The sequence below is a fragment of the Dermacentor silvarum genome, chromosome 2 (genome assembly GCF_013339745.2).
Source record: "Dermacentor silvarum isolate Dsil-2018 chromosome 2, BIME_Dsil_1.4, whole genome shotgun sequence".
Lineage (NCBI taxonomy): Eukaryota > Metazoa > Arthropoda > Arachnida > Ixodida > Ixodidae > Dermacentor > Dermacentor silvarum.
Genome location: NC_051155.1, coordinates 45,048,173 through 45,074,929, shown reverse-complemented (window position 1 = coordinate 45,074,929; position 26,757 = coordinate 45,048,173). Strand labels below are relative to the sequence as shown.

The window sequence follows — 26,757 nt, the reverse complement described above, 5'->3', positions numbered from 1 at the left end:
TGCAATACTTCCGCCTGCTGTGCGGCGTTAATAAACCCCCTTCCAAAGCTAAATTTTGATGTATTGTTTGTTGGCCATTGACAAGTTTCCCTGTTGCGGGAGTATTTGCAAGCACTGCCCAATCTTACCTATTAAGACCGCCATCACCACAAGGAAGTACTTTCCGAGAAAGGAGTCCATGTCTCGACTGCAAATGAATGGATGGGAAAATCATCTAGAGAGGCCAGGATATTTTGTTATCTTGCGCATTCGAAAATAGGAAATTGCAGCACTGATCTATTTTGCTTTTTATTGAAGTTAACAAGTAAAGCTAATGAATAAAATAAAATCACCCTTTTGTAAACACTTTGGCGTATCATGGGGTCAAAGTGTAGCGCCCTTGCAAAAGAAGATGTGAAAATTTTAGTCTGCGGGAATAAATGCATCTTAATAAGTACAGAATTTGCTCTGGACAACATTTGAGATTCATTTGACAAGAATACTAAATATAACCTCTCAGGAGTACACACAGGTAGGGAGAGATTAACTGAAGTTCCTACAACATAAAGAATAAAACAGCATATAAAATACCCATTTGTGGCTTCACATGTAGGCCCATTATTTACGAGTTTTCCTTTCCTTGATGGATGTGTGTTCAGCTGTTTCTTGAAAGTACATTTAAGAGTTCATAAATGTCGTATAACCTTTCGTTTATAGATGTAGATGTAGATATAGATGTAGACCCGAAGACCAAATTAAATGATCGAACGGCAATTACAATGTAAGAGCGGGATATGAATGCGGGCGTGCAAGGTATCTAAAATTTCCCCACACTACATCCAAACATGCGGAACATCGACGCGAAACAAGGAATCTGCCGAAGCTTTCATTTTGTTTTTCTATACCCACGTCGGTTCGTGTATAGGTGTGCATGGTCCACAAGACAAACATTGTTTCGATCTATACATCCTGACCACACTTCCACAATGTGGGGCTCGCAGACATGCTGCTGCCGCTCCTCTTCCCGTAAGCATTACCAAATATTGGACAAGATTTCATGGAAGTATGACGACCTTCTTAGACAGCGCTTGATAATCCCAGCACCGTGGGTTGCATGGCAAGTATGGTTCTGTGGTGTGAGAATGTGTGACAGCGCGTGATGTACGCCAACGAAGTAAAACCACTAGACTATTTCCTTTTCTTCTTAGAAGCTGCCTCTTTTTATGTATCCTCTGCACTCCCTATCTTAACCCTTATTCACACAATAGACCCTTTAACCGTATTTGTCCACATGACCTTTCAGGTGCCATAAGGCAGTAAGGAAGTTACGGTGGCTGTGGAAAATCCACTTTCTGTACTGCATTTATACTATATTTTGTCTGTCTATTTATTCGGTATGCACCAATAAACAGTCTCAGCGGTGGGGGGCCTAGAGTTTCAGAACATGCCTGATATAATCTGACAATGCGCGCATAATAATGATGCGCTTGAAGTACTTCGATAAACTATCAATGAATATTTGAATTCTAGGTGGGCCACTAGATATAGTAGATGCACAGGTAGTGCTTGCTATATGCTAATTCTTATTTTTCTGGTGACAGCGCCGCGGCATCTAATTTTCATATGCGAGTACCACACGCTCCCTCCTCAAAAGAACAAAACATACAAGGAACTTTTCCGCTCTAACGCGAATAGTCTGTCACAAAATGTAGGCGATAAGCGGAGCTACAACGTAAACGTCTGCTCGATATCGATGAAGATGTCTTACTTCGATTTCATGTGCATAATCAAACACGCAACTATTTTAAAATACTTTACAATAGCATCCGCTCGGAGCCACCATAAACACAGAGAAGGTGCCCCTTTTGTTGTGCACAGCGAATATGCTTATCAGTGACGTTTTTTCCGTGAAGGAGCACAGTGAAGTCAGCAACGGAGCGCTGTATGAACGAAGAAGAACCGCGGTCCACCTTTTATAGGGGACTAAACGTTTTCACCCATCAACAGAAAAACAGCTAGGGGAAATCGGGGGCTGTAGAACTAGCTACATAAATTTGACAACTAGATGTGTACCTAATTATTCTCATTTTCCATATCATAGCTTCAGGAATGTGCAAATTACATTTTAGCTTACGTCCATCAAAAAACACAAGGAAGGCCGAAACAGACGGGAAACGACTGCACCTGTATGGCTGACAAATCCGTCTACTGGAATGTATGTACAGAGGTAATTAAAAATAGAAATTTCATTGTACGTAATCTACTCTGTGTTCCTCTGCAGAGGACTGCCATTACGACAATGTCACTCAGGCATAGAATTTCTTTTACTACATTTAATGTGAGAGATAGAAGAAATCTGACACAGTAAAATAATAAATACCTTTCGTAAAGGCTAGCTTACAGAATTAATAGCGCAGGATTGGACGTTAGCTGAAGTACAGCAAACGCAAGAAGAACCGTGGTTCGCATTTTATAAAGAACTAAAAAAGCGGCAGAACGAATAGCAAAAATTTGACAACAGGATGCGGGAAAGATTGTCCTCGTTTTACAGATGATAGCTTAATGCAGGCGAATTTATTTTCCCAGCCCACGTGTCGTGGCAGAAGAGCCGAATTAGGCGAGATTGCCCTTTCACTGTTATGACTGACAAGTTTGTCTGCTTCAAGGATATACATGTACAGACTTAATCTAAGTAATCACTATCACTGTCAAGAATCTACTTTGTTTTTGTTTTTTTTGCAGAGAACTGCCATCACGTCAGCTTCGTACCAGGAAAGGAAAATTCGTGTTTCATAATGGGAGACTCAAAACAATTCTGACACTGAAGCTGAGTAGAAAACATTTGTAAAGGCTAACTTAACAATAATCAGCACAGCATTAGATGTTAATTACAACGCATCAAATCCAAGGTAGGGTTGTAGATCATTACAGAAAACATCGTCAAAACGAAAAGAGATTCCGGATGCAACGTACACCTTGAAATCTATGGGGAGCGAATATTCAGTGCAGCGGTTAAATCAATATTATACAAGAAACTCCAACATGTGTAATTATATTTATGTTTAGTCAGGTAGTTGTATTCTCATGAAATCTCCACGATTAAGCACCTCAAAGGTATCAGTGTGAATAAGATTAAATTGTTCGGCACTACGCCACTCACAAACTGCCACAATACAAATAAATCAGCGAGATGTACAGCGTGATATTGTAGCGCTCATCGACGAAACGCACTAAAGAAACTGGTTTATTTTGGGCGTACTTGTGCCCGGAAACTCAAGACTAAAACACTTTCACACATTTTTCAAGCAGAGTTAACTGGAGCCTATTCAGCAGTCGAGCACGTCTCTACACCGAACCCAATTTCTCGCGCCCCGATGGCCAGGAGCCCCGCCTTGACTTCTAATTGGGCGGGGACTCGGGCGCTGTCACATGCGGGTTCACGAGACACACACGCTATTTCGTCATGCGCGAGGTGTTGCTGGCGCTGTTCTAATGGCGGTGCGATGAGACACTTGGAAGGATACCTCGCGATAGTCCTCGTAATAGGCATATGGAGAGACCTCTGCGGCATTATATGTCCACACAACGATGTCACCAGGGCAAATGGAATTCGTGTCGCTTGTAGAAAAAATAATGGTGATGAATAGACCGCATGGTAATACACTCAAAGTGCAGTCAGTGAAACAGTCATTTAAGGCATATAAGGCGCCAAATACCGTCCCGTACCCCCATGCATACGCTCAATCAATAAGAACTTCCACTATAACGTTTTCTAAGGGACACAGCCCTCTAAACCTCTGTTTTTTTATTCGTTTTATGTTCCCGATAAAACAAAAAAAGACAAGTTGCGTAGATTACAAGATTTATCTGAATACTAGCGTGACTATAGACACGAGGAAAAACGCTTGAATTCAAGTTAAACAAAGACCATCTCAATATTTTGGGGTTTCGTTTTGTGCCTCTCTTTAATGCGCAACAGTTTCTATGAAGAAAAGGAACGCTCAACGTTAGAGGCACGAATACTTGTACTTTGGAATGTTCGATGATCAAACGCCCAGTTTAGAATTGCAAAACGTTCGGAAATGAGAACCTTTGACAGTTAGTGCAGTACTGAAAACCCGGGAGTTTTGACCGAGGCACATTAAAGATTCAAACTAATTGTGTTAGCAACAGGTCCACTGTGGAGGCGGCGAGGCCTTCCTGAACGTTCAAAATCAGCTGAAACTTGCGGGTCGGAGTTGCGCCCGAGCATTCAAGTTTCTCTGTGATGTTGGTTTTTGCGAAAACGTCTGTACTGTCGGCTAAAAATGTGAAGTGATACGCTAAGCCACCTTGAAGTGTATCACCGCGTAGAGCAATTTGAGCTCTTTTCACAGCCGTGCTCTCCTATTCCGCAAAGTAGTTGATAACTACCTTTACACCGGCAAAGTGTTTGGGAGTATAACCAGCTGCTGACAGCAAAGTCCCTAGCTAGTATAATGGTAAAAAGTATAACAGGACAACGGGCTTTATTACTTCTTATTATTACGGAGACGAATAGCAACTTATTACGACGACAAATTACTCCTCACTTGAAATTTCCATTTCTTTACTTTTCGGAAGCTCTTTCAACCTTAGATGAACCCCGCGTGTCTTGTAAACAGAATTAAGTGGCTTCCTTACAGCACATGCTTATGATGACATATAATGAAACTTCTATAAATTTCTGGAATTTTTGGTGAGCGCTTTTTTTTACGAGCCAATCAGTGTTGCAATTTTAACTTACGGCGTAAGACGCGCATTTCTGTATCTGAAGTCTATCGAATGTTATTGCTGGTTCTATACGTTGTCTGTTTTCACCGAACCTTGTGCAACCTTACTGTATGCGCGGTGCAAATTGCGTAGTACTTTCCAGAAACCGCGCGGACACCAGCAATTATGCTAGTACTTTCCATGAGTCACGTATCAAAGCTGACGTGCTTGACTCGCAGGTCTGGTTTTGAACGATTTCCGAGTGTTCTGGCCACCGACACTGTTCTGAATGTTACTTGTTTTGCTGAGCACAGGCTCGCCCGATGAAGAGTTGAAGTCGCAACTTGGTTTTGACACTGCGTCTTTCTTTATCGTCACTACAACGTGAAAATGTCGTGAGATTGGCACATGGACTCATGTGTACATTCACACACACTCATTCCAAAGGCTCAAGTGTCAGCCTGAGTAGGCGTGAGTGTGAACTGGATTCAATACCATTGAGCGTGAGTAGACGGGAGAATGAACGAGAGTGAGATCAAAGCCTGAAAGGAGTAATGGTGAGTTAGTATGCGTGATTGCTCGCTTACAGTGCCGACTTATGCCTGCCTCTAATCAGTGTAGTCATGAAATATAGTGATTCACTTTGGGATATTCACAGCACCTGTCAGCAATTGTCACAATGAATTTTTTAAGCTTTATCATGGTATTGTTTTGTTTCCTGCTGAAAATTTCATTTGTAGATCCATCGATAGAGAAGATATTTAAATATTGACACGGAGTAAGCTGCCCACTACAGGCACCGATCGTCATAAGTCAGCTGCCCACTACAGGCACAAGATCACCAGAAAAAAGACGACGAAGGGTGCTGGTGTGCGCGCGTTCTCTTGAGTGTCGGCCATCATTAAAGGAGGCTTCTTTCGGCGAGTTCTAATTAATTATCTTTGTGACATTTTATTGGTGGAGGTGCGGGCTATATGATACCATTGCCGGAGACGCAGTGTACCCTGACTCATCTCCTGTGAGTAGTCCGGGAGAGATTACTCCTGTGCACGTACGCACCAACCGCCGTCTTCAAGGGCTCCAACCTGAGCATGGTCTGTTGCCCGGTCGTATCCGGACGCTGAACCTGAGCCCACAGGAGGCCAACAGCTTCCTGCTGCTGCAGCTGTTTCGCCGGCGCAGATCATCTTCAACCAGCCACAGACGCCGATTGCATTCCATGGAGATGCTACTGAAGACGTGGAAGATTGGCTAGACCATTTTGAGCGGGTCGCCAAATGAAACGGATTGAACGAAGACCGCAAGTTGCGCAGCGTGAACTTCGCGCTCCAAGACTCCGCGAGGACGTGGTTCCGTAACCATGAAGCGACATTGACTTCGTGGCACGAATTTCGACAGCAGCTGGTCGCCACATATTCCAACATGAACAGGAAGGAGCGAGTGGAGCTGGCAATACAAGCAAGATTTCAAGCCCCGAACGACAGCGTCACCACGTATACTGAAGACATGGCTCGGCTCTTCAGACGTGCGGATGCCTCAATAGCCGAAGACAAGAAAGTGCCACATTTGATGCGAGGTGTGAAGCAAGGGATCTTTGCTGGACTTATTCGGAATCCGCCCACAACACTTGCAGACTTCCTTGCTGAAGCGACAGCAATGGTAAGGGCCCTTCGACAGTGTGCCAGACAATACAACCGCAACGTGATGAAACTTTCACACAGCCCCTCTAGCATGACCTCGGAAAACCACCTCGAGGACCTACGGGAATTGATCAGGGCTGTGGTAAGAGAAGAGCTCCACAAAATACAGGTAACCGACGTGCCGACAGCTCGAATTTCTGCGGCGGAGATAGTGCACGACGAGATTAGGCAAGCCGTCCAAGCTTCTGAATGCTACGAGGTACCACAACAGCGGGAGCCAGTCCGAATGACTTATGCGGACGCCGTACGACGACCGTCGCTGTACGGCCCCTCAAGCGTCATGCGCCCCTCCGAACAGACTGAAGTAGTGTTCAGGCGTCGCAGTCCACCGTCCATCGAGGAGTCCAGGCCCAAAAAAAGCGACGTATGACGGGCTCCTGACCTCAGGCCCCTATGTTTTCATTGCGGGGAGGCTGGCCACGTCTACAGGATGTGCCCCTATCGACGCGTGGGCCTCCGCGGGTTCCCTCCAGGTGCACCTCGTCCACGATCTGGTCAGCGCCCGATGGAGATATTCGTCCACGACCTGGTCAGCGCCCGATGAAGATAGAGAACTACATCGCGAGTCGCCACAGTTCATTCGAGCAGCGAAGGCACGAGCCCCGTTCTGTATCGCCTGCTCGATACCGATCGTCAAGTCCCTCATTTCATCGAGATGCTCGTAGACGTCGTTCACCCAGCCCTGCAAACCCGGAAAACTGAGTCCAGCGACCTCCGGAGGTGAGGCCGCTGACGCCGAGCGCTTCGAATATCCTCCATCACGACGACAACGACGACAACGCACCAACGTTCAGTCACACTCCGGTGCCCAAAGGCAAGTGGTAACGTCAGACATACTGCTTACCATAGACGACGAAGAAGCTACCGCTTTAATTGACACTGGTGCTGACAGCTCGATTATGAGCAGAGAGCTTGCGTCAAAGTTAAAGAAAGTTTTTACGCAGGGGACTGGCTCACATGTCCGTACTGCTGGAGGGCATCTACTAATTCCCGTGGGCAGATGCAACGCTCAGGTAAATATTCGTGGATTTACGTGCGTCGGAGTTATCTTTATTCTGCCCAGCTGCTCGAGGGACTTGATACTCGGCATGGACTTTCTACAGGCGAATGGAGCCATAATTAACCTGGAAAAATCGAGCGTGACGTTCTCTACGGCAAAAGCCATAGCAAGCGACGCTGGCGACGAGAATCACACCATAAAACGCCTTGCGCATCGTCGAAGACAGCATAACGGTACCGCCAAGAAGCAGCCTACTGACCCTGGTAACGTGCGACGGCTATGAGGGCATCGCCGAGGCGAACATTCCGTTAATGCTTGAGCGGAAAATCTGCATTGCACGGGGCCTCGTTCAGCTTCAGCACAGACGCTCATTAGTCCTGCTGACAAACTTCAGCAACGAATATCAGCACTTACCGCAAGGCACAGCTGTCGCCTTCCTCCATGAAATTGCTGCCTTCACTGACGTCGCCTTGGTAGAAACTGCTTCCCCTAATTCATCGAAAGAGGCGCACCTGAGCGATCGCATTCAGATTAACCCGGGCTTATCGGAACGACAGAAACAGGAGCTCCTGGACCTTGTCAATGACTTCTCTGGCTGTTTCTCTACCCAGTCTAAAGTACGGCGCACCTCCGTTACGAAGCATCGCATTCCTACGGACGAGTCAGCACGCCCCGTTCGTCAGCATCCTTACCGCGTTACGCCTACGGAAAGGGAGGTGATAAAGCGCCAGGTTCAAGAAATGTTAGATGATGACGTGATTCAGCCATCCATAAGTCCATGAGCGTCACCCGTCGTTTTAGTTAAAAAGAAGGACAACACACTACGCTTCTGCGTAGACTACAGACGACTAAATAGTTTCACCAAACGCGATGTTTATCCTCTGCCATGGATCGATGACGCTCTGGACCGTCTACGCCACGCCCAATTTTTCACCTCGTTGAATCTTAAGTCTGGGTACTGGCAGATCGAAGTAGATGAGCGTGATCACTAAAAAACGGCATTTGTGACTCCTGATGGATTATATGAATTTAAAGTCCTCCCATTCGGCCTGTGTTCCGCACCTGCCACATTTCAGTGGATGATGGACACTGTTCTCTCTGGACGACGTTGTGGTGTGTTCCAGAACGTTTGATGAACATCTCGAACGACTCAAGAATGTACTCCTCGCAATCACCAAAGCAAATCGGACTATCAAGCCTGAGAAATGTCATTTTGGCTTTCAGGATCTTAAGTTTCTCGGAAACGTAGTCAGCCCCCGCGGTGTTCGGCCAGACCCCGAGAAGCTAGCTGCCGTCTCTGAGTTCCCGCGTCCAACAGACAAGAAGGCAGTTCAGCGATTCTTACGGTCTCTGCGCGTACTACCGTCGTTTTGTCGAAGGATTTTCAAGGATCGCCGAACCATTAGTGAGACTAACACGCCAAGATGTACCCTTCGAGTGGACGAAAGAACAACAGGAAGCCTTTACAGAATTGCGGAAGCGACTGCAAACAGCCCCCGTACTCGCGCATTTCGACGACAAGGCTGACACAGAAATCCACACAGACGCCAGCAACGTGGGGCTCGGTGCTATACTCGTTCAGTGGCAAGACGGCGCCGAACGAGTACTAGCCTACGCGAGCCGCAGTCTCACAAAGGCGGAGGTCAACTATTCCACGACTGAAAAGGAGTGTCTAGCTGTCGTTTGGGCCATCGGCAAGTTCCAACCCTACACTTACGGCCGACATTTTCGCATAGTAAGTGACCACCACTCACTGTGTTGGCTTGCGAGTCTTAGGGACCTCTCACGTGCACCTATACCTTGGAAGCCCGGTGACGTAGAGCAAAATTTCCCGTTTCTTGGTGTAGTGGACACTGTCGAGATGGCTGACCTCCAACGTGCAGACAGTACATTGCTTCCCCTCATCAGATACCTTCAGGGAGCCGACGTTGTCCCACGACCGATGTTACGAGGTCTGACTTCTTACTGCCTCCGGAAGCACGTGCTCTACAAAAAGAACTTCGAAAACAGCCAAGAAACGTTCCTGCTTGTCGTCCCAGTTTCACTGCGCGAAGAAGTGCTGCAGGCATGTCATGACGACCCGTGTGCCGGACACTTAGGCTTCGCCAGGACGTTAGCGCGCATACGCCAGAAGTAGTACTGGCCACAACTATTCTCGTTTGTTCAGCGCTACGAGAGAAGCTGCCGTGATTGTCAACGGCCCAAGGTTCCACCTTTGAAACCTGCTTGTCTTCTGCAACCCCTGGACCCTCCTCCTGCACCGTTTCAACAGGTGGGAATGGTCCTCCTCGGTCCGTTCCCCACGTCATCCGCAGGAAACAAATGGATAGTCGTCGCAACAGACTACCTAACGAGGTACGCAGAAACCAATGCTGTGCCCCGCGGAACCGCTACAGAAGTCGCGATGTTTTTTGTCCATGAAATCGTACTACGTCATGAGGCCCCTTCCATCTTAATAACCGATCGAGGAACTGCGTTTACTGCTGACATAATGCAAGAGATCGTCACGCTGACCCACACCAATCATCGGAAAACCACGGTCTATCACCCACAAACTAATGGACTAACTGAGCGCCTCAACAGAACTATGGCCGATATGATCTCGGTGTACGTTGACGTAAAGCACAAGTCATGGGACGAAATTCTACCACACGAGACATTCGCATACAATACGGCTGTGCAGGCAACCACCCGATTCACACCATTTGAACTGGTTTATGGCCACTGCGTAACAACACCTTTAGACGCCATGCTCCCGGTAGACAACGGAACAACAAGAAGTGACAACGCTGCCGACATCATCCAGAAAGCCGAAGAAGCTCGACAGCTTGCTCGCAACCGCATCCGCAACCAGCAGAGTGCCGACGCCCGCCGTTACAACAGTGGCCGAAGGAACATCCAGTAGGAACCCGGTGACTATGTTTGGGTGTGGACACCCGTCCATCATCAGGGACTGTCAGAAAAATTACTGCGCCGATACTTTGGCCCGTACAAGATCGTCAGGCGACTCAACAACGTTAACTACGAGGTCGTCCCTCAGAGTACTAATATGAGCTTGAGCCGACGGCGAGCACGAGCCGAGATTGTGCACGTAGTACGGATGAAGCCGTACTACGCCCGCGAAGTGCCCCTCTGATCAACTCTCTCCCACGCCCTCTGTAGCCCTTTACCATCTCCAACCGGCGACCGGGACGGTCGTTTTTCACGTGGGGAGTAATGACGCGAAGTAAGCTGCCCACTACAGGCGCCGATCGTCATATGTCAGCTGCCCACTACAGGCACAAGATCGCCAGGGAGTAGACGACGAAGGGCGCTGGTGTGCGCCCGTTCTCTTGAGTGTTGGCCATTATTAAAGAAGGCTGTTGTCTTTCGGGGAGCTCTAATTAATTATCTTCGTGACAATATACCTATGATTTTTGAGTGAGTATCCTTGCTACATATGGTACGTGGCACGAGATGGCACGTCATCAATGCCGCAGAAATGTTACTTTCCTATGTAAATGTGGAAAACACTCCGAGAATATGGATAATGAACGAAACGAACAGAAACGTTTTCCCCATAAATAGGGGGGAAACACCAGGCATAAAACTAGAAGTGAGCTTTACCTCAAAGCACTTATGACTTCAACTGAAATTTTTACTCGCAGCTCTCATCATATATTACCCATTGTGTAAATTTCATTTGTTTTACGTCACATGTGTGACACCAGTGCAACCCGAGATCTCGTATCGGTCTGTCTCCTCCGACCGCCATTTCCAGATGTAGATGTAGACTGGCACGTTCCCACTCTGGGGGACTGGCCAAGAAGCATGTAGGTCAAAGTAAAGTGTTACAGAAGATGAGAAAATTTTACAATACGTAAGTTAGATTCGAAAGGTAAAGATTGGAGAGCCTACGTAATTTTATGAGAATAAAAAGTTATATGAGAACCATGAAAATAATGCAGTTCAAACTTAATTTGGTTTGAAGAAATGGAAGCTTAAAATTTTGAATTTACCCCAAACGAAAACCTTGGATGGGAGCGCTAACCTTCCCGTCGCTGTGCCCAAGAGTAGAGGCACCCAATGATAGGAAAATTTGAACAGTTAAGTCTAATCCAAAAAGACGGAGCAGTTTTTCTAAGGTTTGTTTTCTGAAGTTAAAAAATGGTATACTAGAAATAAAGAAATGTTCTATGGTCTCATCTTCCTTACACATAGGACAAATCGGTGAGGGTTCCAGATCAGTCCTGTCTAAATAGAAATTTGAAGGAGGTCTGTGACAGCGTAGTGTACTAATAGCTACTCCAATTCTTCTCGTTTGACATAGGTTACATTTCCAGGGGCACAAAGAGTGTTTGACATCTGAGGAATTTGTTATAGATGGCATTTTTGAATAGAAACGATTTTCGTGCCAAACTTCTTTGTCCTGCATTCCTGCTTTAAACCAAGAAATGCATCTTGCTGCGTGTCGTTTAGTGTTCGCTGAAAACAACTAGCCTGGAACTTCATGCTGAATACTGAAACTTAGCAAAAAAGAAATGTTTCTAGTATGTTGCCTGCATGAAACACTCGTCAATAAAGGGTTATTATTGGCAACATTTCAGCTAGCTATTACATAGTTACTCCAAACTTCAGCATTTTTACACGATGATGCCATACTAATTTGATGGACTTGAAGTTAATTTATAAACTTCTTGGCCGAACCACTTGAACAATGTCGTAAGCGAAAGCGTGGCTAATTGCAGTGTACACCGACTTCTAATATGTGCATCATACTTCTCCTCCGCCCACAATAAAGAACGTGTTCTGTTACGAGGAAAATAGGACTGTCATGAGGTTTTGACATTTTGATAGTGGGGCTTAAGTGAACGAAGCTTTTTCTGTCTGTTTATATATTATGATCATGTCTGGATCATAATATATAAAGAGAGGATGAACATTCCGTAATGTAACGTCGTCGAAACCGTGCCAATTTTTACATATCGACATGCCCCGAGTAGACCAAGTCGTGCAAATAACAGCTGTAAATTTTGCTTGTCTTTAGTTTCTTTATCCCACACATTTACGTATGAGCGGCGTTTACTAACCTCGGTGGCGGGCGTCTCTGTAGGATTGTTCGCTTTAAAGTACAGGCTCTATTGCAGCATAGAAACCCACGTTAAGCGAACAAGGCGTACATAACTGGTAGTGGCCCAGAATAGAAGCACCTTCTTCAATAATCCTAGTTCCTTTGATGGTACCCTGCAAACCTCTTATATGCTCGGGAACTCAGTGACCTATCTAAATTCCGGCATCGGCTCTTTCCCATAAGTGTCGTTAATTGTGCACATACCAATGGTGGCGAAATCATGTTGAAAAATGGGTAAAATTCAGATGGCCTGAATCAAAGTAGTTGTAGTGACTATCATAATGAAATAATGAAATATCATAACTGATTGCTGCTGTCAAACTGCAATGGCAGATTTAGCGCAGCAATATACCGGGTGTTTAGGCGAACACTTTCAAAAATCTTAAAGGTTGTCCGTGGAAGATGGCACAATTCTTGTCCATGAGGTGGCCTACTCGAGGATGCGGACATTACTTTCATAAAACATTCAAATGCATAATCAACAAAATACTCAAAGCAATTAAGTTACTCAAATGACTGAATTATTTCTGTTTCGTCATCGCACGTTATCTGCGTATCATGTGGAGTGCTAGCCAGTCAAAAAATGTTTTGCACTTGGGTTGCCTGAGAATAATTTCAGAAGTAACCTTTAGAAATCATTATATCGTTATTTCTTGTATATGACGCCGTCGTCAATAAGCAGTGGTATATCAGACGCTTACTCTCGACGTTGTTATTTTAAACTTATAACGTAAAGAACTCAAAACAAGCCCTTGCCTTCGCCCGGAATTTCGAGAGTGCCGGTGCGTACCTGCTCTAAAATATTAACGTTTTGTTATTGGTTGGACAAAAACTATCTGGTTTAACCAGCTGTACTGACTTCGAAGTGAAGCTCGCGGAACTTAGTGATCAGCCCTTTGAGAAACACCCGGACAATAGCTTTGGCAACTTCCTTAAAACGTCAATATAATTCATAGCACGCAATCGCCATCATAGCCCGGGCGACACTAGGCTTATCAATTTCAAGTTTCAAGTTTATTTCTCCAAAGTTAGTACAAATTGTGTGCAAACACTGTATGACCCTTTAGCCAAAGCCTAGTAGTGAGGTCATTTACAAATATGTAATTGGCAGTAATCCTGTCTGTGACACTTCAAAGCACAAAATAAATATAACGAACACATAGAGCATATAGACAAACAGTAAAAGTTTCTGGGCTTCGACTCCTCGATGGACGGTGGACTGCGACGCCTGAACACTACTTCAGTCTGTTCGGAGGGGCGTATGACGCTTGAGGGGCCGTACAGCGACGGTCGTCGTACGGCGTCCGCATAAGTTATTCGGACTGGCTACCACTGTTGTGGTACCTCGTAGCGTTCAGGAGCTTGGACGGCTTGCCTAATCTCGTCTCGCACTATCTCCGCCACAGAAATTCGGGCTGCCGGCGCGTCGGTTACCTGCATTTTGTGGAGCTCTTCTCTTACCGCAGCCCTGACCAATTCGCGTAAGTCCTCAACGTGGTTTTCCGAGGTTATGCAAGAGGGGCTGTGTGAAAGTTCCATCACGATGCGGTTGTATTGTCTGGCACACTGTCGAAGGGCCCTTTCCATTGCTGTCGCTTCAGCAAGGAAGTCTGCAAGTGTTGTGGGCGGATTCCGAATAAGCCCAGCAAAGATCTCTTGCTTCACACCTCGCATCAAATGTGGCACTTTCTTGTCTTCGGCTATTGAGGCATCCGCACGTCTGAAGAGCCGAGCCATGTCTTCAGTATACGTAGTGACGCTGTCGTGCGGGGCTTGGAATCTTGCCTGTATTGCCAGCTCCGCTCGCTCCTTCCTGTATATGTTGGAATATGTGACGACCAGCTGCTGTCGATATTCGTGCCACGAAGTCAATGTCGCTTCATGGTTACGGAACCACGTCCTCGCGGAGTCTTGGAGCACGAAGTTCACGCTGCGCAACTTGCGGTCTTCGTTCAATCCGTTTCATTTGGCGACCCGCTCAAAATGGTCTAGCCAATCTTCCACGTCTTCAGTAGCATCTCCGTGGAATGCAATCGGCGTCTGTGGCTGGTTGAAGGTGATCTGCGCCGGCGAAACAGCTGGAGCAGCAGGAGGCTGTTGGCCTCCTGTGGGCTCAGGTTCAGCGTCCGGATACGACTGGGCAACAGACCATGCTCAGGTTGGAGCCCTTGAAGACGGCGGTTGGTGCGTACGTGCACAGGAGTAATCTCTCCCGGACTACTCACAGGAGATGAGTCAGGGTACACTGCATCTCCGGCAATGGTATCATATAGCCCGCACCTCCACCAGTAAAATGTCACAAAGATAATTAATTAGAACTCGCCGAAAGAAGCCTTCTTTAATGATGGCCGACACTCAAGAGAACGCGCGCACACCAGCACCCTTCGTCGTCTTTTTTCTGGTGATCTTGTGCCTGTAGTGGGCAGCTTACTCCGTGTAAATTTTTAAATATCTTCTCTATCGATGGATCTACAAATGAAATTTTCAGCAGGAAACAAAACAATACCACGATAAAGCTTTAAAAATTCATTGTGACAATTGCTGACAGGTGCTGTGAATATCCCAAAGTGAATCACTATATTTCATTACACTGATTAGAGGCAGGCATAAGTCGGCACTGTAAGCGAGCAATCACGCATACTAACTCACCATTACTCCTTTCAGGCTTTGATCTCACTCTCGTTCATTCTCCCGTCTACTCACGCTCAATGGCACTGAATCCAGTTCACACTCACGCCTACTCCCGCTGACACTTGCGCCTTTGGAATGAGTGTGTGTGAATGTACACATGAGTCCATGTGCCGATCTCACGACATTTTCACGTTGTAGTGACGATAAAGAAAGACGCAGTGTCAAAACCAAGTTGCGACTTCAACTCTTCATCGGGCGAACCTGTGCTCAGCAAAACAAGTAACATTAAGAACAGTGTCGGTGGCCAGAACACTCCGAAATCGTTCAAAACCTGACCTGCGAGTCAAGCACGTCAGCTTTGATACGTGACTCATGGAAAGTACTAGCATAATTGCTGGTGTCCGCGCGGTTTCTGGAAAGTACTACGCAATTTGCACCGCGCATACAGTAAGGTTGCACAAGGTTCGGTGAAAACAGACAACGTATAGAACCAGCAATAACATTCGATAGACTTGAGATACAGAAATGCGCGTCTTACGCCGTAAGTTAAAATTGCAACACTGATTGGCTCGTAAAAAAAAGCGCTCACCAAAAATTCCAGAAATTTATAGAAGTTTCATTATATGTCATCATAAGCATGTGCTGTAGGGAAGCCACTTAATTCTGTTTACAAGACACGCGGGTTTCATCTAAGGTTGAAAGAGCTTCCGAAAAGTAAAGAAATGGAAATTTCAAGTGAGGAGTAATTTGTCGTCGTAATAAGTTGCTATTCGTCTTCGTAATAATGAGAAGTAATAAAGCCCGTTGTCCTGTTATACTTTTTACCATTATACTAACTAGGGACTTTGCTGTAAGCAGCTGGTTATATTGCCAAACACTTTGCCGGTGTAAAGGTAGTTATCAACTACTTTGCGGAATAGGAGAGCACGGCTGTGACAAGAGCTCAAATTGCTCTACGCGGTGATACACTTTAAGCTGGCTTAGCGTATCACTTCACATTTTTAGCCGACAGTACAGACGTTTTCGCAACAACCAACATCACAGAGAAACTTGAATGCTCGGGCGCAACTCCGACCCGCAAGTTTCAGCTGATTTTGAACGTTCAGGAAGGCGTCGCCGCCTCCACAGTGGACCTGTTGCTAACACAATTAGTTTGAATCATTAATGTGCCTCGGTCAAAACTCCAGGGTTTTCAGTACTGCAGTAACTGTCAAAGTAACTGTCTGATTTCCGAACGTTTTTCAATTCTAAACGGGACGTTAGATCATCGAACTTTTCAAAGTACAAGTATTCGTGCCTCTAACGCTGAGAGTTCCTTTTCTTCATAGAAACTAATGCGCACATAAGAGAGGCACAAAACGAAACCCCAAAATCTTGAGATGGTCCTTGTTTTACTTGAATTCAAGCGTTTTTCCTCGTGTCTATAGTCACCTAGTATTCAGATAAGTCTTGTAACCTACGCAACTTGTCTTTTTCTGTTTTATCGGGAACATAAAACGAATAAAAAAACAGAGGTTTAGAGGGCTGTGTCCCTTAGAAAACGTTATAGTGGAAGTTCTTATTGATTGAGCGTATGCATGGGGGTACGGGACGGTATTTGGCGCCTTATATGCCTTAAACGACTGTTTCACTGACTGCACTTTGAGTGTATTACCATGCAGTCTATTCATCACCATTATTTTCTCTACAAGCGTCACGATTTCCGTTGGCCGTGGTGACATCGTTGTGTGGACATATTAACGCCGCACAGGTCTCCACATGCCTATTATGAGAACTATCGCGAGGTATCCTTCCAAGCGTCTCATCGCACCGCCATTAGAACGGCGCTAGCAACACCTCGCGCATGACGAAATAGCATGTGTCTCTCGTGAACCCACACGTGACAGCGCCCGAGTCTCTGCCCAGTTAGAAGTCATAGCGTGGCTCCTGGCCATCGGGGCGCGTGAAATTGGTTTCGGTGTAGAGACGTGCTCGACTGCTGAATAGGCTCCAGTTAACTCTGCTTGAAAAATGTGTGAAAGTGTTTTAGTCTTGAGTTTCCGGGCACAAGTACGCCCAAAATAAACCAGTTTCTTTAGTGCGTTTCGTCGATGAGCGCTACAATATCACGCTGTACATCTCGCTGATTTATTTGTATTGTGGCAGTTTGTGAGTGGCGTAGTGCCGAACAATTTTATCTTATTCACACTGATACCTTTGAGGTGCTTAATCGTGGAGATTTCATGAGAATACAACTACCTGACTAAACATAAATACAATTACACATGTTGGAGTTTCTTGTATAATATTGATTTAACCGCTGCACTGAATATTCGCTCCCCATAGATTTCAAGGTGTACGTTGCATCCGGAATCTCTTTTCTGTTTTGACGATGTTTTTAACACGAAAGTGTTTTATGCCGGGGTCCACCAAGACTTCACTGACGTATTTCCGTCACGGAAATACGTCACACGAACATACACGAACATAATACAAAGAAAGAAACCAGAAGAAAAAGTTCCACAAACATGCAAAATCTGGAAATCGAACCCACGACCTCTCGGTCCGCGACAATAGATCGCCGAGCGTTTAACCTATTGCGCCACAAACGCATTTGCAGAGAGCTACACAGACGCGCCTTATATATCTAACACTCCTCCGTGTACCCGCGCTCTTGCTCGGGGCGGTGCCGCCGCCTACGAGCAGAAAAGAGAAGTACTGCATTATGACACTAACGCGCACCGACAGTGAACGCTTCGGTGGTCTCAGCACTACGACGCCTCGATGCCAGCATTCGAAGGGACGCTGGCATCAAGAAGCACTACCAACGCGTTCTCGCAGAAGCACTACTAGGTGGCGTTCACCGTACTCAGCACAGCGGAGCGTGGCCTCCGCAATTAGCTCTGAAAATGTTTCTGAAGTTGATCGCGGAGGCTGCAATTACGACGCGCTGTACGCGCTGATTTGACTCGGTGACGATTCAGTTACGTGCTTTGTCTTGCGCGTTGTATTAGTGTGTCAGTTAGGTGCTTCGTCTTTCGCGTTGTGCTAGCGTGTGCAGCGTAGTGCAGCTTCCATATGCACGACGGTTGCTCATGGTCATCGACGTTGGTAGTCGTGATGGAGGAGACGTGCCACCAGGCGTCAGCGTGGGTGCATCAACGCCTAAGGGCGCTTTAGCCACAAAACACCAATAGACATTATATATCAATGTGCAATAAACATTACACTACTTCTGTGAAGACACGTTTCACTTTCGTGTTCTATACCGATTCCTATATAAGAGGCATCAACCAAATTTTTTTGTAATGATCTACAACCCTACCTTGGATTTGATGCGTTGGAATTAACATCTAATGCTGTGCTGATTATTGTTAAGTTAGCCTTTACAAATGTTTTCTACTCAGCTTCAGTGTCAGAATTGTTTTGAGTCTCCCATTATGAAACACGAATTTTCCTTTCCTGGTACGAAGCTGACGTGATGGCAGTTCTCTGCAAAAAAAAAACAAAAAACAAAGTAGATTCTTGACAGTGATAGTGATTACTTAGATTAAGTCTGTACATGTATATCCTTGAAGCAGACAAACTTGTCAGTCATAACAGTGAAAGGGCAATCTCGCCTAATTCGGCTCTTCTGCCACGACACGTGGGCTGGGAAAAGAAATTCGCCTGCATTAAGCTATCATCTGTAAAACGAGTACAATCTTTCCCGCATCCTGTTGTCAAATTTTTGCAATTCGTTCTGTCGCTTTTTTAGTTCTTTATAAAATGCGGACCACGGTTCTTCTTGCGTTTGCTGTATTTGAGCTAACGTCCAATCCCGCGCTAATAATTCTGTAAGTTAGCCTTTACAAAAGGTATCTATTCTTTTACTGTGTCAGATTTCTTCTATCTCTCACATTAAATGTAGTAAAAGAAATTCTATGCCTGAGTGACATTGTCATGATGGCAGTCCTCTGCAGAGGAACACAGAGTAGATTACGTGCAATGAAATTTCTCTTGTTAATTACCTCTGTACATACATTCCAGTGGAGTAGACGGATTTGTCAGCCATACAGGTGCAGTCGTTTCCCGTCTGTTTCGGCCTTCCTTGTGTTTTTTGATGGACGTAAGCTAAAAAGGTAATTTGCACATTCCTGAAGCTATCATATGGAAAATGAGAATAATTAGGTACACATCAAGTTGTCAAATTTCTGTAGCTAGTTTTACAGCCCCCGCTTTCCCCCAGCTGTTTTTCTGGTAATGGGTGAAAACGTTTAGTCCTCTATAAAAGGCGGACCGCGGTTTTTCTTCGTTCAGAACAGCGGTCCGTTGCTGACTTCACTGTGCTCCTTCACGGAAAAAAACGTCAACGGTAAGCATATTCGCTGTGCACAACAAAAGGGGTACCTTCTCTGTGTTTATGGTGGCTCCTAGCGGAAGCAATTGTAAAGTATTTTAAAATAGTTGCGTGTTTGATTCTGCACAAGAAATCGAGGTAAGACATCTTCATCAACATCGAGCAGACGTTTACGTTGTAGCTCCGCTTATCGCCTACATTTTGTGACAGACTATTCGCGTTAGAGCGGAAAAATTCCTTGTATGTTTTGTTCTTTTGGGGAGGGAGCGTGGGGTACTCGCATCGGAAAATTAGGTGCCGTGGCGCTGTCACCAGAAAAATCACAATTTGCATATAAGCACTACTCGTACATCTACTATATCTAGTGGCCCACCTAGAATTCAAATATTCATTGATAGTTTATCGAAGTACTTCAAGCGCATCATTATTGTGCGCGCATTGTCAGATTATATCAGGCATGTTCTGAAACTCTAGGCCTCCCACCGCTGAGACTGTTTATTGGTGCATACCGAATAAATAGAGAGACAAAATATAGTATAAATACAGTAGAGAAAGTGGATTTGCCACAGCCACCGTAACTTCCTTACGGCCTTATGGCACCTGAAAGGTCATGTGGACAAATACGGTTAAAGGGTCTATTGTGTGAATAAGGGTTAAGATAGGGAGTGCAGAGGATACATAAAAAGAGGCAGCTTCTAAGAAGAAAAGGAAATAGTCTAGTGGTTTTACTTCGTTGGCGTACATCACGCGCTGTCACACATTCTCACACCACAGAACCATACTTGCCATGCAACCCACGGTGCTGGGATTATCAAGCGCTGTCTAAGAAGGTCGTCATACTTCCATGAAATCTTGTCCAATATTTGGTAATGCTTACGGGAAGAGGAGCGGCAGCAGCATGTCTGCGAGCCCCACATTGTGGAAGTGTGGTCAGGATGTATAGATCGAAACAATCTTTGTCTTGTGGACTGTGCACACCTATACACGAACCGACGTGGGTATAGAAAAACAAAATGAAAGCTTCGGCAGATTCCTTGTTTTGCGTCGATGTTCCGAATGTTTGGATGTAGTGTGGGGGGAAATTAAGATACCTTGCACGCCCGCATTCATATCCCTCTCTTACGCTGTAATTGCCGTTTGGTCATTTAATTTGGTCTTCGGGTCTACATCTATATCTAAATCTACATCTATAAACGAAAGGTTATACGACATTTATGAACTCTTAAATGTACTTTCAAGAAACAGCTGAAAACACATCCATCAAGGAAAGGAAAACTCGTAAATAAAGTGCCTACATGTGCAGCCACAAATGCGTATTTTATATGCAGTTTTATTCTTTATGTTGTAGGAACTTCAGTTAATCTCTCTCTACCTGTGTGCTCATGAGAGGTTATATTTAGTATTCCTATCAAATGAATCTCAAATGTTGTCCAATTGGCATATCGTCGTCTGATTGTGGGCAAATTTTGTACTCAGTAAGATGCATTTCTTCCCGCATACTAATATTTTCACATCTTTTGCAAGGGCTTTACACTTTGGCACCATGATCCGCCAAAGTGTTTACGAAACTATGATATCATTTTATTCATTAGCTTTACTTGTTAGCTTCAATAAAAAAGCAAAATGCAACAGTGCTGCAATTTCCTATTTTCGCATGTGCAAGTTAACAAAATATCCGGGCCTCTCTAGATAATTTTCCGATCAATTCATTTGCAGTCGAGACATGGACGCCTTTCTTGGAAAGTACTTCCTTGTGGTGATGGCGGTCTTAATAGGTAAGATTGGGCAGTGCTTGCAAATACTACCGCAACAGGAAAACTTGTCAACGGCCAACAAACAATACATCAAAATTTAGCATGGACAACTTCAATTCGTCGAATTAAATACGGCCCGCATTTCCGCTAATTTCTCCCCAAACAGATTGAAATGAAGGGTATCCTAAGGCCCCCAAGAGGGTATCAGCATCACGAGTGCAATACGACTGCACAATGTGCCAAATACATTCTCTCTGTGTTGCATTAAGTTTAATTCCTTCGAAACGTTGTTTTCATCCTTCTATATTCTTGAACGCAAAACTTCGCTAAGATTTCCGCGCATGCAGTTTTGAAATTTCGTTTCGATATAAAGCATGTAAAAACCTTAGCAAATCTGTACAAATATTCAAGAAGTGAAGTCTTTTGGCTTGCTTGTGGAGAATCGGCATGAGTTTTTTGATGAGCGTCATTACTTGCCATTCGTCTTAAGAAGATGGAAGCCAAGCAACAGAACAAATATATCATTCCTTTCATGGCCGCCTTGAATAGTTCAGTTCCTGCATGACTCGGAATTTCTTTTCTCCAATGGAGATTGTCTAATAATATGAAGTTGTGTTGTGCATATATATGCAGGGAAACCTTCCTATTGAGCCAGAATGGTGCTCTAGTCACACGAAGCAGACACGCGCGTAGGGTAGTTAAGACAAATTAGTTGTGCGGAATCACGCAACGTAGAGGAAGTATCATGAAAGGAAGAGATTGTCATCCACCCGAATGTAGCCCGATGCTCCAAAGGTAGGGTTTCTCAGAAAGGACGATTCGCTGTCGAGGAAAAATTCGTCCTGGTCCGGGAATCAAACCCGGAACTAACGCCTTTCCGGCGAGGTCGCTCGACCATGTGAGCTAACCAGGAGGCTAGCAGGTCGCATCGCGATGGCAAATTAATGTACAACTAGAGTTGTCGATTAATGAATGAGCTGTCGATTCATTCACCAATCACTCCATTCTACCGATGTTAACATATGGGACAGAAACTTAGAGGTTAACAAAGGAGCTCGAGAACAAATTAAGGACCGCACAAAGAGCGAGGGAACTAAACATGTTAGGCCTAACATGATGCGTAGGATGGATAACAAGTGGGCCATTAGAGTTACAGAATGGTATCAGGAGAAGGGAAGCGCAGTCGAGGACGGCAGAAAACTAGGTGGGGTGACGAAGTTAGGAAATTTGCAGGCGCAAGTTGGAATCAACTAGCGCAAGACAGGGGTAATTGGCGATCGCAGGGAGAGGCCTTCGTCCTGCAGTGAACATAACTACAGGCTGATGATGACGAAGCACTACCAAGTCATCCCCAGTATTTTCCGCAATTTATCTTTATTTGATGATCAATTCGCCATTAATTGGCTATCGATGACTGACTAAGCTTAAGTAGTACCAACCATGCTTATCTAGACATAGGCAGGCTCAGCTTCGATAGTTCACAGGGGTATGTACCACTGCGATTTGACCTTGTTCTTCACTACCGACAGAATCGGCCCACATTTTCTGTTCGAAAATCGCCCTCTAACGGCTGGCTTAAACCGCTCCGCTGTTAAAAACTATTGTGCTCGATTCCTGCCTGATAGATACTGCTGGTATTAGCGCATATTGCTCGAATAGCACTTGTCTGTTTATTTTCATACTACATAAGGTCGTAGCCACTCGCATTTGCGAATTTTGGCGCATACAGGTTTGTGAAAATATAATTAATAACAGTTTAACTACGAAACGTAAACAGTACTTGTCTTCGCTATTTGTTTGAATATCGCCCGAAACGTTGTCTCAAAGCCCCGACGTCGCTCATGACGTCATTGCTTAGATATGGTGTACTTGATGCCTTCCCCTAATGCCTTCCTATCATTTCGTTATTATCTGCAGAGATAATTGCGCTCAAACTTTCAAAGTGTGCAGAAAGTGTTTGTTTTAGAACGAATGTCACTTATTAATATTTTTGGGGGAAAAAGAAGATTGACCACACATGAAACATATCAAATCCAGATATAAAGTGCACTAATTCGCTGCAATAAAAAGAAACAGTAAGTTTGTACACTCTTATACGAAACAATTTGGGTGTTAAAGAGCTAAACCAAAACATCTCGAAATGCTTAATGTAGGTACATCAGGCATTACAGCATTAGCTGTACACACAAGTTAAACGCTTAATACTAGCCAAGTTGGCTATTTATGGAAACCGTAGAACATGTTGGTTTTGTAGGTATATTCAATATAAAATGCCAGCGTCTGTAGAATTCTCCGGACTCACCATGCCTTTTTTGAACACTAATCATTCAGCATATAGGCAAAAACGTTGTTCGAGTACTTTCACGAATTGAAAGTGATCAATTGGAAAACCTAGAAGTAATAAATAACTTTATATGTTTGCTGAATATTGTCATCTCCTCTTGCTCCTGTGCGCGATTTACAACTTATCTAATGGACAATCAAAGAAAATCTAAGCTAACGTTTTGACTTGACGATTTGTTAGAACAAAAATGGATGTAAACGAACCGTTAAGCAAAGTGTCTGTCGCCCTGACGAAGCAAGGCCCCTTGTCAAATTGGACTCTTGGTTGAGATTTCCTTGCTAGCAGACTGTTCATCAATTAAAATTCAACATTCATAGCTCGTTTGCATTATTTATTCATTTTTTAAATTTATTATATCCTCAAGGTACAGTTGTACATTGCGGAGGGGAGGGGCAAGGCAAATCACACAATCGTTGATTATAAAAAAAAGTACAAGTACAAATAAGCAAAAACTTTCCATGAAAACGTCAAGCTAAATGCGTGGATATCAATGAATAATAAAAAGAACAAGAAAAAATAAGGAAGGAAGACAAAAAAAGAATAAAAAAGAATTGTCCTGGAAATTTTAGATAATTACTTGATGCAATACATGCGAAAAAACATGGCAGAACATCGCAAAACGTGGTATCCAAAATGATAAGAATGGTAAATAGAAACTTGGTAAGCGTAGCAAAAATACATGGCGTAACAAAAAGCAAAGAAATAGAAAAAAACATATCATATAAAAAATACAAGCCATAACTTAAAATTATGGTATAAGAACAGATATTATGCAGAACAAGCAATCGTAACATTAATTTTTAAAATGAAAGTTTGAAGTGTGGTTTTAAAGCTATTGGTGACAATTATGCTTGTAAGTGATGCCGATAAGTTATTCCAATGTTTGCTCGTCTGGGGAAGAAATGAATATGAAAAACCTACGGTGTTGCAGCGCGGTATGTTTACCTTTTGGTGGTTGTCAATGCAAGATGAAATGTATGGTGGCGGTTGAACAAAGATAGAACGTAAATATGCATTGTGGTATCAGATTTTATGGAAAAGACATAGATAGTCTTTTCCATAAGACATAGCTAGATAGAAAAGACATAGAAAGACAAAGGCGAGATAGTTTTCTGCGGGTTGATAACAGCGGGAGGTGTAGGAGAGCTTTCATGTTAGTGACACTCGGAGTTCTTTTGTAGTTAGTGAGAATGAAACGGGCTGAGCGATTCTGTATTGCCTCCAGAGAATGTATGAGGGTGTCATGACCAGGGTCCCATACTGATGATGCGTACTCAAGCTGTGGACGAATGTAAGTTGTGTACAATAAGATTTTTAGCGATGATGGTGTTAGAGAAAATTTCCGACGAAAGTATCCCAGTGTACGAGTGGCCTTAGAGATTATGTGGTCAATATGAGTTTTCCAGGATAGATTGCTGGCAATGTGAAGCCCCAAGTATCGGTATGACGTTACACATTCTAGTGGGATGTTATTTAGCGTGTAGGTAGGGCAGATCACGTTAGTACGAGAAATCCTCATAGTCTTACACGTTTTCATGTTTAATTCCATGCGCCACGTACGACACCACTCATTTATGTTATTGAGATCCTCCTGAATTGCTAGAATATCTGAGGGATTATTTATTTTACGATACAAGACGTAATCAACCGCAAATAGACAAATGTTCGAAGAAACGTTAGTGTGCAAGTCATTAATGTAAATTAGGAATAATAAACGACCAAGCACGGACCCTTGCGGGACACCGGAGTCAACTGGAGCTAAAGGCGAGTTAGCGCCATTGGTGGTTACAAATTGAACACGTGATGTCACAAACGCGCGAATCCAATTAATTACGGCAGGGTCTATGTTTAGAACTTTTAATTTATGAAGAAGCAATGCATTGTTTGTATTTGACTCACAGGATAATCTCTAGCCAACGGTACATAGAATTAATAGATGCGGTGTCTTGTCGAGCTTATCTTGTGTCTTATTACCAACCAAGAGTCAGTTTTGACAATAGACTCAGCATGTTCTTTTATTATGTCAATCCGGGAATTGCTCACTCTGCTATGCGTTTTTGATACGCCAGTAAGAATGTCGACGATAAAATAAATAAAAAATTGTGTAGGCGATTGCCAATTTTTGGCTAATTCGCTACAAATTACATAAACGATGCACAATATTCACTTTCACAATTTTCAGCTGCGCTTATCTTGGCCCCCAACGAAGCTGAAGGATTTGGTCCAGCGCTTGACAATGCCATTCACGACGCCATAGGAAGATCTGAGGAAATCACCAAGAAGTGAGAAGGCCAGCCTCGGTTATACAGTGCAGTCAATGTTTAGTGTATTTACGACGCTTCTATGGCGTTAAATAAAATGAATGAAGCAAAAATGTGCTACCCAGTGAAAAAATACAACTGGATATTTTGACAGACACAATTTACTGTTTTGTGCAAAAAACCATCCCTCCTTATTGCCAAGTACTCTGCCTCTTCCCAAGCACTTTACATTTCTTAAATAGATACACATAGAAAAAAGGAGTGCTGGGAGTTCCTTTTGACGTAGTATTTGCTAGTCCCATATTTAGCTCTTCTTTTTTCAGAGCTTTTCAAATCCTTTCAAGAAAGATAGTGCAGTAACACCCCCCGAAAGAGTTTTAGTACTCTGTCACAAAGGGAGCTCCAGTAACCTACTTTCCAAAAAAGGGGCTAGTACTCCCACGAACAGAGTGCTTCTATACCACCAAACACAGTGCTTTCACACGCCTTCTAAACAAAGTGCTTGTAGTCCTCTCAATAGTGTGAAAGCACTATTGAGAAGAGACACATTGTTCTTTAAAAATAATACAATTTTTTCATACGAGATCAAAATTTCTATTTATCAAAATTACTGCCACAAGACACTCTCAATGACATTTTGAGCAAAAAAAAATATTCACCGACGATTACGATACTCCCTAATGCGAATACGAGCGCAGCTGTTTAGGTGTCTTGAATTCCCGGTATATCATGGCACACAATTTAATTCTTATCGATAGGGTGCTCTCGGCGGCGACGCTGAGCCTCTGCTCGGGCAGATCGTTTAAAGCAGCGGCAGACGAAGCATTTCCACCGTTTGCGTCGCTTATTTATTCAGAAAGAAAGCGTGAACGCGGGAACGCGTGGCTCGCGCGGAGCGCATGCTCTGGCGCTGGCGGCGCCGCAATTGA

General features: G+C 44.3%; 1 protein-coding gene and 1 long non-coding RNA gene across 2 annotated transcripts in view; one reads left to right on the top strand and one right to left on the bottom strand.

Moving 5' to 3' along the window:
- The window catches only part of LOC125943412 (uncharacterized), a 28,840-nt gene extending 28,658 nt beyond the window's left edge, over positions 1-182 (bottom strand). Inside the window, exon 1 of the mRNA XM_049662706.1 lies at positions 129-182. Within this exon, the coding sequence (XP_049518663.1) occupies positions 129-180 (52 nt within the window). The 5' untranslated portion in view covers positions 181-182. The remainder of the gene's footprint in view (positions 1-128) is intronic.
- A 19,245-nt stretch (positions 183-19,427) lies between these two features.
- Positions 19,428-25,974, top strand: LOC119441441 (uncharacterized). Its single transcript, XR_005189902.2, has 3 exons — positions 19,428-19,484; positions 21,186-21,244; positions 25,750-25,974. It is a non-coding gene; the product is annotated as an uncharacterized LOC119441441 (long non-coding RNA).
- Positions 25,975-26,757: the final 783 nt, after the last annotated feature.